Source organism: Nipponia nippon, unplaced genomic scaffold (genome assembly GCF_047370975.1).
Source record: "Nipponia nippon isolate SJK-2023a ecotype South Korea unplaced genomic scaffold, ASM4737097v1 scaffold_2, whole genome shotgun sequence".
Classification (NCBI taxonomy): domain Eukaryota; kingdom Metazoa; phylum Chordata; class Aves; order Pelecaniformes; family Threskiornithidae; genus Nipponia; species Nipponia nippon.
Genome location: NW_028262336.1, coordinates 75,344,962 through 75,358,576, shown reverse-complemented (window position 1 = coordinate 75,358,576; position 13,615 = coordinate 75,344,962). Strand labels below are relative to the sequence as shown.

The 13,615-nt window shown below is 40.2% G+C and overlaps 1 protein-coding gene across 2 annotated transcripts in view; it reads left to right on the top strand.

Moving 5' to 3' along the window:
- GPC6 (glypican 6) overlaps positions 1–13,615 on the top strand; it is a 773,103-nt gene that overhangs the window by 681,897 nt on the left and 77,591 nt on the right. For both annotated transcript variants that reach the window (XM_087757955.1, XM_087757954.1), the window contains exon 5: positions 9,118–9,248. In XM_087757955.1, coding sequence (XP_087614081.1) covers positions 9,118–9,248 — 131 coding nt within the window. The remainder of the gene's footprint in view (positions 1–9,117; positions 9,249–13,615) is intronic.

The following is a 13,615-nucleotide window of genomic DNA, read 5'->3' as shown; positions in this document are numbered from 1 at the left end:
CATGGGCAGTGGAATGACTGAAAAAATGTCTGAGGTTCTAACGTCTGTGACTGTACCAAGATAATGCAAGCTGTATGCTCAGGAGCTTTTTACTGAGGAAAGGATACATTAAATACGAAATTTCAGGCTATGATTTGCTGTCTTCAACCATCTGAGCATATCTCATCAACGAAGAGTCAGAAAGATGGACTTTTTTCAGTGTTCCAAACCCCTCGTACCTTGAAAGAATTATGCACGCTAGTCTGTGTTAATAAAAATTTAAAGAACGGACTATAGCAGGTGGCATACATGCATGCATCAATGAGGGTTGTTTTATTTACTAAGAATGTTTTCTGTGACTGATGATGAGACTCTTTAAACATCTCTTGGCATATGGAAAAAGCAACAAGACAAAGATTTTATAAATGTATTGCATTTTATTAATTGATGCATGCCAAACATTCAGACCGAATCCTCAACAACATTTGGCAATAACATTTGCTAAAAGTCCAGTTCAGAAGAACACCTTGCATTCAGCTCCCATAGGGCAGCAGAAAAATAATAGTAGACAAGGATTACCATTTTGCTTAGTCTTTGCTACTTTCTTTTTGCATACGTGAACAAAAATAAGATATAATCTAATAACAGCGCACTAAATTATTTAGAATTGCTCAAAGTTATAGAAAGACAAAGCAGCAAAATCATTTTAATATGGTCATCTTTTTCAATATATGGAAGAAAAATGTACACTATGTGAAATGCTCAAAAAACTCTAGTGAACCTGCATTTCACCCTAGAAAATTCATTTTGTTGCTATCAGCTGCAATAAGATGACACCTGCATGTCAATAACTTTTTCATACATACATTGTACATGATATTAAACTGATTTCTTGAGCTGCTCTACATAAAAGCGACGGATAGAGACAAACCCAGCAGGAGTGATAAAATATTCTCCATTATTCCAGAATTGGGTATGGAAAACTTTAGCTGATTCATACTGCTGACAATTCTTTTTTTCCTTTTTTGAGAGAAGAGTAAGTGATATTGTCATCACTCAACATGGCTACATAGCTGATCAGAAATATCAAAAAACACATTATAATTCTTAAATCTGCGAATTCTTATAACTTAAACTAAACATAGGTAATAAATAACTACATCTGATTATTTACACACATTTTTAAAGTTTGCCTTTTTACTTAATTGGTAGTTAACCTGGCAGGGACAATTCTGGATTCCAGCGGATTCCAGTCCCTCCCGCAAGAACTTATGATGTACTTTTCATTACATCAGCCTTTGGGCATCAGCCCTACAAGCATAAGCCAGAAAACTGGATTCACCCCTTCATGACTGTGTGCCTTAAACGCTAAGACAGAGACAATCTTTCTGTGCAGGTGAACAGCTAAGTATTCCATAGAAACAGCTTTGAAAGGAGAGCCGTCAGGCACGTAAGAATAGCAGAGGTGGTTAGGGTGTTTTTCTAGCAGGTGAAATTTTGAGCCTCCTCACAGCAGGCAAAAAACCTGAAATGAATCTCCGGCATCTTGGTTGTACTGTGTAAAGGTAGGCACCTTCAGGACTGCATTCTTCTTCACTACTCCTTTGAAGAACTCCATGCTGTAGGAAGAGCTACAGAAACGATTGGCTCAGAAGGGCAGAGAGGGTGAACGGATCCCTGTCAGACTGCCGTGAAGTATAGTTAAGCTTTAGAAAGCATTTCAGACTGACCTGAAGTTTGTATAGGGTCCGACTTTTGCCGTGCACATTGCTGATGTTTTCTCAGAAAACAGCTCCGCCACAGAGATCAGGATGGGATTCTGGACAATCTGGCAGTTTGCTAGGGGAATGCATGCAGATGCCTTTATTCACACGCGCACACGCATCTTGAACCAGCTCCCTGGACCTCAGGACCATCCAGAGTCTGCACCCAGACCTAGACCCTTCCCCAAGTGTCCAGCTTAGACCTTGGGTCTTTCCAGCTGCTGGTCTCCCCCTACTTGCCAGGTAGTCCGGCTTGAAGTTTGCTAGCAGGACATTATGCACTCACACACAGAGAATGTGCTGCATACCCACACTGTTATTGTCAACCAGAAAATGGTTAGGAATAGAGTTCAACAAGAATATAGAGCAGACTGCAGTGATCAGGCAGCCAGCAAATTTGCTGACAAGCAGTACTTCCACATGGATGGCCTCTTTCAAAATGTCCTCACCATTTTCCCATGCTTGTTCCCTAGCTCACCTTAATCCATCTTTTTCTTTGCCCTTGTTTTCTCCCATGTAAACAACCCACCCCAGGTAGTTTTTCCCCATTGCTCCCTGTTTTGCTAACTGTCTGTGAAATCCTGACGTTCTTATGGCGCTGTGAGTTTTGTTCAGCTGCCTGCTCTGTTACTTGTTACCTCCAGGAAAGTCTCATGCCATGTCCAGCAGTTTCTCGTGTTTTGCTCACTTACCTAAACCTCAGGCAAGGACTAGTCATTTGCCTGCATACCTTAACGATAAGCTTAACTGGATATTGATAACTGAATGTTCAGATAAGGAATATTGAGATTCCCCTTTACACAGGTGCAAACATGAGTTTTAAGAAAAGTACCTTCCCCCCACAAAAAAAGAGCAGGATGTAGAGAATTATAATATTATTATGCCAATATAGATGTGGAGCTTAATGATATCAGAGAGGAAATCTGTCAGTTAAGCCTCATCAGAACAGAACCGTACAGTGTTCTCATATGAATAATAATGTGAAAAGGCGACTGTGGACCCTAAGAAAAACAGCAGTTTTGGCATCACTGCCATGCCTTGCTGTGATTTCCTGAGAAAGGAGTTCTTAGCACCTCATTAAACATGAGGTGGAGTTTTACTTTCCTCCTCTTGAATTTTTTTAGTAAATCATAATCTAGCAGTAAAAGTTTTGGCAAAGTATTACAGGGATGTATTTCCACTGTTATTATATTTCTAGAAAGTCAATATGTACCCATATTTCACTTTTCAATTTTTATTTTTTATTTTGTTTCATTAATTTACCATCTAACACTCTAAAGATCTTATGACCGCCATTTCTATTTAGTGTCATGATGGAAAACTCACTGAGTTTTGCCTACATGACGTAGTAAATACAACCCAAACTCCCGCCTCCCCTCACCCTTGGTCAGAAGGTTGGGAAGCTACCAAATGAGCACCGCTTTGCAGCCCAGCATATTAGCAGTTATATCCTTTGCCAAAACAGTCGTTGCCACTCTCAAGGTCATAGTCAACTACAATAAGTTGCTCAGTCTGTTTACAACTGTTTCATCTCTCCTCTTCTGCAATCCATGGACTTGTCCATAGACTTATCCTTTGAAGCTTCCCAAATAAAAATTTATCCTTGCATTCTTTCACAAGCAACTATGTGAACAAGCACTTAACAGTTCTTCACAAGTAAGTGTTAGACCACATATATGGGACTAGAAAAAACAGAAACCTCGTGATAGGAAATTTAAGATCTTCCTCCCTTTTTTCCCAAAACAGAATATACCTTAAGATTTTGTGAAAGACGTGCAATTTAGTATTTTACCGTTCTTTGTCTCCCTGAAGAAACGACGTTTTTAGAGACTTCATCCACAGATGCTTTTCTGAATTCCCTAGGGAAAGCTCAGCTACTTTTGAAATCTCACTGATAATTTGAAAGTACAAGAACAACAAAGTGTGCGTGAAAGGAAAAACTGATGTTACAGCCAAACTAACACAGACTCAAAAAATGCATTCCCTTATCAGCTCCCTGAGTCTTTCCTATCAGCTCTCCGAGTCTTCCCTGTCAGATCTTCCTTACATTCATATTTCAGTCTAGTTTGGGGGTTTTTTTACTTGTCAGATGTCTCATAAATCGCTGTCCTTGTCCCTGCTCCTTTTGTTTCAATCTGGGATTTACTAGGAAGCTTTCTGGAAACCTGCCCTGAAGGAAATGCAACATGAACAGGCAGAGATCACTTTCGGTATCAAGAGAAGTCAAAAAGACAGTGGCTTGATGCAGTTCCTAGGAAACAGAGGCGGATTCTTGTCTGTTGATGTCATTAGTCTATCCATTATTTTGCCTGGAGATGATCAGGGTTTGCAAAATATCATTGTGTCTTGAAATTCACAAATGGCCTTCTGAATATTTGTTATACAATAAATCATATAGCATGGTGATCAGCTTTGTCCTGTATCTCATTAAAATGGCACCTATAAAATGTAAAAAAAAAAAAAAAATCCGTGAAGTAAACCAAACATTTCTGTAGGATCTCTTTCATATATGTTGCTTAAAATGAAACAATGTCCTTCTAAGAGCCACTGTCGGATATCTATGGTATTTCTTGGTGTGAACAAGAGAATATAAAGTAGTTAAACAGAGCTGCTGTGCTCAGCCAGCAGAGACATTTTGGGGCCCCTGGGACTACACCCTGGGACTCCAGTAGACTTGGTTTTTTCACTGCATCAGGAAGGTCCCCACTCCTGTTTTGAGCAACGTGCATCTAGCAGGAGAGGCCGAGAGCAGTGGCACTGACGGTGAATCTAGTGTGCCATATGCTCTGCACTTTCTCAGGGCTGTTTTGCAAGCCCATGTCCTCAAGCGAGCAATTAGTCATGTTTATTGTTTCCGAGTCGCTGACAAACCCGCAACGCAAGAATGACTTACCTAAACTGAGTTCCTGATCCACTCACCTGGCAGCTAGATGCCAGCTTTCTGCCAAGTGCTGTGGTACATGGAGAGGGAAGATATGTACTTAGCCTAAGCAAAGCAGATTTTGAAAAATGCGGAAGAGGTAAAAATAAAGAACATACATATGTAATTGAACAATACAGTCCAGGTGTTTTAACAACATAAAAAACAGGTAGTCAATGAATCAATCAGTTTTCAGATTTTTATAGCACAAACAATAATTAAGCTCCCAATATCTACTATTTGAGCTGATTGAGAAATTATTAAACCCGCACAGAGTCCCACTGAACTGAATTAAGCTTTCTTTGAGTTCAAGGCTCTGTTCTTGAGAACTAAGATTTCAAGACTGAGGCATATAGATTTTCTTAACTTCATTTTGAAAGCCTGCCAGCTTCTCCTGTAATAATATTCATAACATTTTTTTAGGAGAAGAAAGAGACTTGGGACAACAGTGTTGTATTTGTCGTTACATGATTATAGATTTGAAGAGCTACAGTCTGCGAGGGACCATTACATCATTTTGACTGTCCTGTCATAAATCTCAAATCACTAAATTTCATCTGATTTTCCCTATATCCAACCAAACAGCTTTTATTTCATTCAATTGCATAGGATACCTGGTGTGTATATATTGTATGTGTTCATATAGAATTGTGCAAGTGAATAATAAGGTTTAGCACTGCAGTGAGGGTTAGGGTTGGCAAACAAGAGGATGCAACCTAATGAGCTGAGGAAATATTTTCCAAGGGAGGAATTCACCTTAAGACAACACACTGTGTTGGGTTTTTTTTTTTCTAGAGATCAATGTTAAGGATAGGAAATTCAGTCTGAATTTTAATCTGAGAACTAACTCCAAAAAACAGTAGATAGAAGGTAGTTATCTACAGTAGTGATCATGTTCCCAAGGGGTCTGACGCTCGCAATTGTATGACTGCCTTGCTCTTCAAGGCTTCCCTCAGGCTAGGGCTGTCAGATATCATCTGGATAGGTCTGACAATATTAGGGACAACGTGATGGTTAGAGAAAGGGTAAAAGGAAGAGCTCAGTCAGACAGAGGCTAAGAAAATAATTTTGGAGTTCATAGAAGCGTCACTTGCTCATCCTTTTTTGCTTGACTGAGCTTGTACTCTTACCAGAAGGAGGAGACAGGAGTAACCCAGCGGTCTAGTCAGTGCTAAATCAGCCATGGCCCCACACACCTGCTGAAACTGAAGAAGATAAAAAGAGTCCTCAAACAACATTAGTTTTCCATTTCTGCGAGAGCTCATCTGAACTGTGCAATTGCCCAAGACTTCTAGTCTGAGCTGAGCCCTAAAATGAGCCTTAACTGGAAACACAACTTCTTTCAGCCTCAGAAATAATGTTGCAGGAGGAACCTGTTTTACCTTAGCTCTTCAAGCCTCTCTCATCCCAACATTTAATCCATTTCTCAGACTCTGCCTCTTCAAATATGTCCCTGTATAGGCCCCTAGTTTAACACTAGTCCTGTCCCACATTCTAGCTCCAAAACAAACATGCAGACTGCTGATATAAAGATGTACCTGTCATCAGTAAAGGTGTGGATATTTCAAATTAAACTTTTCCCTTAAACCTTTGGTCCCTAGCCATATCCCTATAGTGCTAACTAAATAAAAGATGACAGGGCTCCAATGTCAAGTAATACTGTTGGCTCACAGCCTCACTGCTTCAGGCTAGCTTCTCCGCAGATTTGTGTTGTGAATAGCTGCCTGGAATGGTCCAGGGTCATTCCAAGCCAGAGAAGGAGATAGCAATTAAAGAATGTGGACAGCCTGAGATCTACTGCTTGAATTTGCTCTCTATTCTTTTTTTTTTTCTTTTCTTTCCCTTTTTTTAGCATAAAGCTATAGCCCATGTGATCGAAACATAAACTTGACTCTAACCTTAACTTGAACCCAAGGTCTTGAACCCACCATCAGACCTATACCATACTATATCAAACAAGGAATCTCAACGTAGGAAAAAGCTCACAGAGACCTTTGGCAGCCAGGAATTACCCACATTTTGCAGTGTCTGCCCACTTCCAGTACAAAGACTGAGGAAAGACTAAGTCAATGGATAGGGTTAAAGTTCAGAAAATAGAAGCTGATGAACTAAAGGATGTTTTTTCTAAAGATACAAACTAGCTAAGCCAGGAACAGATCTTCAGTTTGCATATCCTAGAACTATTAATTTTGAAGTTGAAGGCACTTTGCTTGAGGAAAGGCTGTTCTTACAATTAAAGCTTTGGTTCTCGTTCAGTTAAGGATGATGCACTTTTCTGCCACGTAGCTGAGATTTGACTTCAGGATTTAATTTAGAACTAGTGCAGCATGCCATCAGAAGAAACAGCAAGTAGACGCAAGCCACCACCCGTTCTCATGGTCTCCAGCAATTAGCTATTTACTGTACTCTGCTTCAACACAGTCCCTTATCCAAAACATGTACTTGAGCTTGGCACTAGACTTGTCCAACCTGCTAGTTCCCAAACTAAAGTGTGCTCCTACAAAGAAGCACCTGTCCTTAACTTAAGCTGTCAGCTACTCCTACAAAAAAAATAAAAAACACCTTGTGACTGTTTATGCATTAACCCTAGTCTTAATCCTAATCCTGAACTAAACCACCATAATCCAGCCACCAAGACCTGTGGCCTGACAGTGCCTAGTCCTGGTTGTGGCAGCTAGGATTTAGACTGATCACATTGCTCATAAAGTGTCATTCTGAACGTGTGAGGAAGAAAATCCTTTATACTAGTCCACACTTACAAATTCCCTTTGCATGTGGAAAAATTGGTAACTTATTGCAGGCATCTTTAAGCATATGCATGTGCATGTGTATATGTGTGTGTATGTATCTTTGCGTGTATGAAAACTGTTTTGTTTCTTCTATCAGAGCTACGTGCTGTTTTTACTGAGTTTCCCACTGGAAAGGGTTTAAATTAAAGAATTTTAAAATAATGTACAGCCAAAATAACACCTCTGTTTGAAACAATTCCTATCCTCTCACCATTTCTCACAGTTAGCAACAAGTGTTATACACCCCACTCCAAATAACTGGCATTACACTCTCTCTAGCCTAAAAGTACTGTGAAATATTGGACCCAAATTTGCAAAAGTGCTTAGGTACTACATGCCAAGTAATTTCAGTTTCAGTGGGATTTATAGGCATGCATTGACTGCATATAAACAACGTATTGTAGCCCTCAGGTCTGGCTGCGCATGGGAGTCTGTGTCTCAGCTGCTAGGTTACGACACCAGCCTCTTCCTCCCATGCATCCACGCACACATGCTTCTGTGGGGAGGGAGAAGGTGGCTACGCAGGCTGGAAAGAAGCCCGGGACTCCCCAGCCAAGTGCAGAGCTAACATTGCCATCGGGGCCACGGGGTCCTCCGTGCCTTCTCCACAGAGCTGCCGTGGGACGGGTGCTTAGGACAGCAAAGCACGCGTGGGGTCTGTTTTGGAAGGAAGTCTGGTCAGTACCTTTTGGAGCCTAAGACTGAGTGATAAAGAAGACAGCATGTGAAGATTTTTGTTTATCGTGTTAAAATTGCAAGTGGCATCTGTTTAAAGCTAATTAGATGCTGAAAATTTTAAATGCTAACATGAGACAAGGATCGAATATGATGTTCAAAGGTATAGTATAAATCCAGTTTATTGCATGGCTGTTGCCACAGAAATCGTGATGAATCTTTGTCTGTGCATAGACAAACATATGTGACGTATGGCAAAACCTTTTTTACTGTTCTTAATTTCTGTTCAGTTGCTTGGGTTTTACTTGTTAATGAACTCAAATAGATATAATTATTTTGGAGAGGGGCTTTAATGTAAATTAAGCAAACAATTGTTTTTAAAATCCAAAACATACAAAGAATATATTTTTCTGCATAAAACTTTCAACCATGTTTTGAAAATGTAGCAAGGCAAACATGGTTTATACCTGTACGCTATGGCAGAAATCCAATATTCATCTGCTGTTCATATTGCAAGAAAATGAGATCATTAAGGTCAGAAAGAACAGCTGCTTTAGTTATAACACCCTGATACATCAAAGTTTTCATCATCTCACACAAACTCTAAGAACATACCCCAGGGATTCATTTCTATCATCCTGCTTTTTCTCGAGAAGGAGACTACATAAGTACACTCCAGAGCACTAGCTGCTTCGAGTGGTGCGATGCTGTGTAAAATAATTTTACCCCAAGCTCAATGATTCTATGGCAACTGTTATTGATCTAACTTTTACAGTCTTTATTCCTCTTTCTGTGGTGGCCGTGGTAGAGGAAGATAATTTTGACAGCTGGGAAGCTGCCCTGCAGGCTTCACAGTCCCGCTGCCACACGTCCCCACAGGCTCCTGCTCGGGAGCGCTCGGTATCCGTGCCTCCGGCTGGCGACGCTGGTCTGCCTGAGGCACCCGAAGGTATCCCTTCTTTAAGGGAATGGCTGCTTTGTGTTTTAACAGATGCTATGCTTCTGGTAGCGGAGAGATTAGAGGGACCATTCAACATTGAATCAGTCATGGATCCTATTGATGTCAAGATTTCTGAAGCCATCATGAACATGCAAGAAAACAGCATGCAGGTGTCGGCAAAGGTACTGTGTGAGTCACGCCTTCTCCGTTGCTGAATGTCACAAGCAGGGGGAAAAACATCTCCACCATTTTTCTGTTCAGACTTTAAGAAAGATTGTCCAGACCACTAGAAACTGCTTTTGCTCATTCAACAGTTCACCAGACTGCCTTTGAATGAATCTTTCATCCAGTTAAACAGTCTTGAAGTTTTCAAGAGGGAGTGGCAAGGAGAAAGTTACCATTTAGTAAGCTCCGAATTAATATTCGTAAGAGATTTAAGGAAAACAGAGTGCTGAAAATTAGTGGTAACTCTGTAAGCAATATCCTGCAGAGTACATTTGGTAGCTTCTGCTAGTGTCTCATCTGTGATTCTCCATATTAACTTCCAAACACATTTTGATCTGTCTAGGTCAGACTGAAGTACAATGTGTCTGAGGTGAATACACAAAATGTTCCATTTTAACCTCCTTTAATAGCCACTCAAGGGAAATATCATTACATTGGACAGCCTCTGATTACCAGACCTTAGTTTGATAGAGTTTTGTCTGGATTATGACACAAAGATAAACAGAGTTAATGATACCAGCTTCCTCCTTTCCATTTTTAGTGTGTGTGTATACGCAGATCGCCACCACCTCTGAACCTCATGTTAATAAGATCCTTCAAATTCAGTAGCAGGTGCTGTTGAGCCAATAGCCCACAATTAACGCCTTTTCCATAATATTCGTCAGTGCACTGCGGCTCAAAATCTAAAGTCAACAGTTTGCCACGTTCTCTGTATTAGGAGTTTCTACATCCCATTGATCTCCCAGTGGTCAGTTAGGTGCTGGCTAGACTGCTGTCCAAGCCAGTGAATTTCCATTGCTTGGAAGGAAGCTGCCATAGCTGGGAAAAATGTGGGGACAAAAGGCAGGAGGCTGAGGTTAATATTCTTCCTGCCAACCCAAAATTAGATGCTTTTTATGGCGCCAGTGCTGCAGGTTGCTAAGGATTTCCTTCAAGATGCTTTTTACTTTCAATCTACATGAAGTTACTCAGATTTTAAAAGCAGTCTACATCCTGCGCAATGAGACTTTGTTCTGGCAGCAGTGATCAAGATGTTTAACAGCCAAATTCTCTCAAATATTTTGGGAATTAAAGGCTAGCTTCAGCAAATTCAGCCCTTACCTCAAAAAAAGAAGCAAAAAATATTTTCACTGAAAACTCACCCAAGGCTCAGGTGTATTTCATTTTCCTTTTTACTTGCTCGGTTCTCACAGTTTTTCCATTAGTCGGAAAGCTGCATCCCCTGCCAGAGTCCAATGACATCACCTTGGCACAAGCTCATCTCACTACTCGCTTGTAGCAGAGCAGACTGTTTCTGCTGTCCCTCAGAAATATTTTATTTGCTGTAAAGATTAATAAATCACAGCAATTCCATTTGCAATGTAAAGTTTTTCTTCTAAGAGAAACCTTAGCCAATATTTTTTAAAATCTTGAGAAACAGAAACCAAATCATATCATATCAGTGAAATTTATTTTATTATATTTTCATAGATAACAGAGCTGTCTATCCTTGAGGGGCCTTTGTATATTTCTGTGTAGGCCATTATTCCCCTGAAATGTCATTTCCTGGTTTTCCTAGGTTATATCCATCTTTTTTCAGGTCCTAACACATGGAAATGCTTTATTCTTAGAGAAAAATACAAGAAAGCAAAGACTTTGGGTTTAGTGCTGTGTTCTCCTCTGTCATGTCAGATCTGTAGAGATGATATATGAGCGGACTTCGAATCAGTCATCTGTCGTCTAATTTTTCCCGCTTATACATACTGACCACTTAGAGCTTCAGTGAAAATGACAGATACCTTGCCGGATGTAATGGGGTGCACGGAATGCAATTGCAGACCTAATGTAGGAGAAAAGCCACGCTTGTCAGTTATTCTGAGACGCCGCTCAGAAAGCTTCACGCAGGGTGCCGAAATCACGCTATTTTCTCTTTCTTCAAACTCTTCTCTTCTCTTTTCTTGTGTCTTGCATTTGGCTGTACCCACTGAAAATGTGGTCACTAGGAATCACAGCTATTTTCACAAGTCAGTCAGAGCATTTTTACAATGCAAAAATGATGATGCACTAATAATGTTCTGCCTGCAACACACACACACATGGAAATTATTCTTCACCACTAACGTGCAGCTTTTTCTACCTAAAAATCTGGTTGATATCTGGGAGGAGGCTCTATGCTGTGTTCAGTAGAACTTGGGGCCATTTTGTATAATGCTGTTTCTCTCTTAAAAGGAGTGGAACAAATGAAAATGAACAGTTTCTTCCTCAAGGACCTCTCACGAATCTCATCCTCTTTGCGGGCAGAAGACCCAAAGTTCCTTTAATCCAAAATCCATCCCTCTCCTGTTTCAAATATTTATATAAAATTGCCCTATTACAAAAGTCATTTGCATTAATTTGCATGATCAATTTGTCTTTGTATCGCAAAATCATATTTTGTATTATACCAGCTGCAATCATATATTGAAATTTATTTGAGAAAAATAGAAGTATGTTTGATGTAACATGTTGGCTGTACATTACTGTGCACATGGAGGCAAAATTAAGTGAGCAACAATGTACACTTTCCAACATAATAAGCATATAAAAATAAGAATGCATGCTCTTATGTGAATGATGAAGTCTTCGATTTTAGACATCAGCAGAAAAATACATTGTGAACTTCCTAAGTCTCCGTGTTTATGGTTTGTCCCTCCATTCTTCACCTGATGTAGTACTGAAGGTTTTGTCCAATATATTTTTCCTATAAATATGCATCTCCTGTTCAGCACTATTCTTCTGAGAAATAGTCTTCATCATTACACTTATACTAATAAATAAAAGGGGGACAAAGACCAGTGCCTGAGCTTGAGGCCAAAGTGTCACAGCCTGATTCATTTCTGTACTGCTGAGAGCTACCTTCTCTGGAGCTGTTGCATTCTGCCAAGAGCAAGTTGGAGCAGTCCAAGAAAAAGCCAATGAGTTAACAATTAATCAGTGCACACAGTCAGGGCTTATTGCTTGAGTTCACACCTTGTCTTTCATTTCCTTAGAAGACACAAACCCTCTGTCTTCCACTCTTGATGGGTGCACATCAATATCAAGACAGAGAATTATAGAGGTGCCACATGTACCTCTTCTGTCTTTATACTTCTGACCAAGGACATACAGACTCAGCCATATCCCTGTCACTGCATAAAATGGAGCATCTCTGTTCCTAGGTCATTAACTTTTCTTGTTCGTGTGCTGATTGCGGTTGATTCTTTTAGCACAGTTCACATTAACCAGGCACTAGTATTATGTTAAGAGCCTCCACTTCATCCTGAGGCTGGAATCTGTCTCTGTTTTCTTGCTATTTCTCTGCGGTCTATATTCAGCATTGGCTGTCTAGAAAGTCTGACCACAAATCTCGAGGCTTCATACACTGCTCACCTTGTGTGGTTGTCATGTCCCTGAACAACAGCCACATGAGGTCCTTATTTTGCCTCAGGGAAAGTCACATTTCTGACAGCTGCAATATCTGGAGATGCTTTTCAAAAAGGAGCAATGATCTAGAAAGTCAAACCCCAAGGCCTTTCTGCTAGAGGAATCTACGCGCTCTGAATCAGAGCCGAGTTTCCCTTCTCCAAAAAAATGCAAGGGCTGAAAATCATCAAAACCAGCTTCCATAGCTTCATCATCTAACACCTGCAGCCATTCTGACAGAGTGCCTTTTGCAAACTAAACCACACAGAGTGCAAAAATAATCAGGCTGGGCTGTCTGAGATGCCTCCCAAGACATCAGCACTTTTAAAAAGTATGCTTTGTAGTATGGGTCTACCCAGACTTCAGTGGTGTTCCCTGAAGGCTGCCTCTGGTAGACGCCAGGTTGCAATAGATTTAGCTTGGGTTTCTCCTGATAATGTCTGGGACACATTATCTTCATTATTAAAATGTCTTTGTCATTCGCCAGTGATGCCTCTCTGGTATTTGAACATTATAGTGCCAAACTCAGTGCTCAGCAACAGCTTGATTATTTCTCAGGTAAAAGTTTCATATTCTTTATATTGTTTCCCATAGCTCAGTTCATATCCAAGACTTAGTTATAGCATACATTTACCTTATTCTTATTCTCATTCTCTCTGAGGAAATTCAGGGAGTTATATTCAGAGAGTCGTAACATACAAATGCTCATTTCAATCCTGGCCAAAACAAAAGTGTTTTGAGGGCCTTCACAATCTTCCCATAAGGCTTTCAGTACCATTACTTTTGATTCCTGCTTCAAGTCAAAGAGTAAATCCTACATCTGTTCCATTTTAACAATATGAACATTTAGTAGTTGACATCTGCAGAGATTGCTCCTTCACAAGAAGTGGAGGAAAACTCAAAA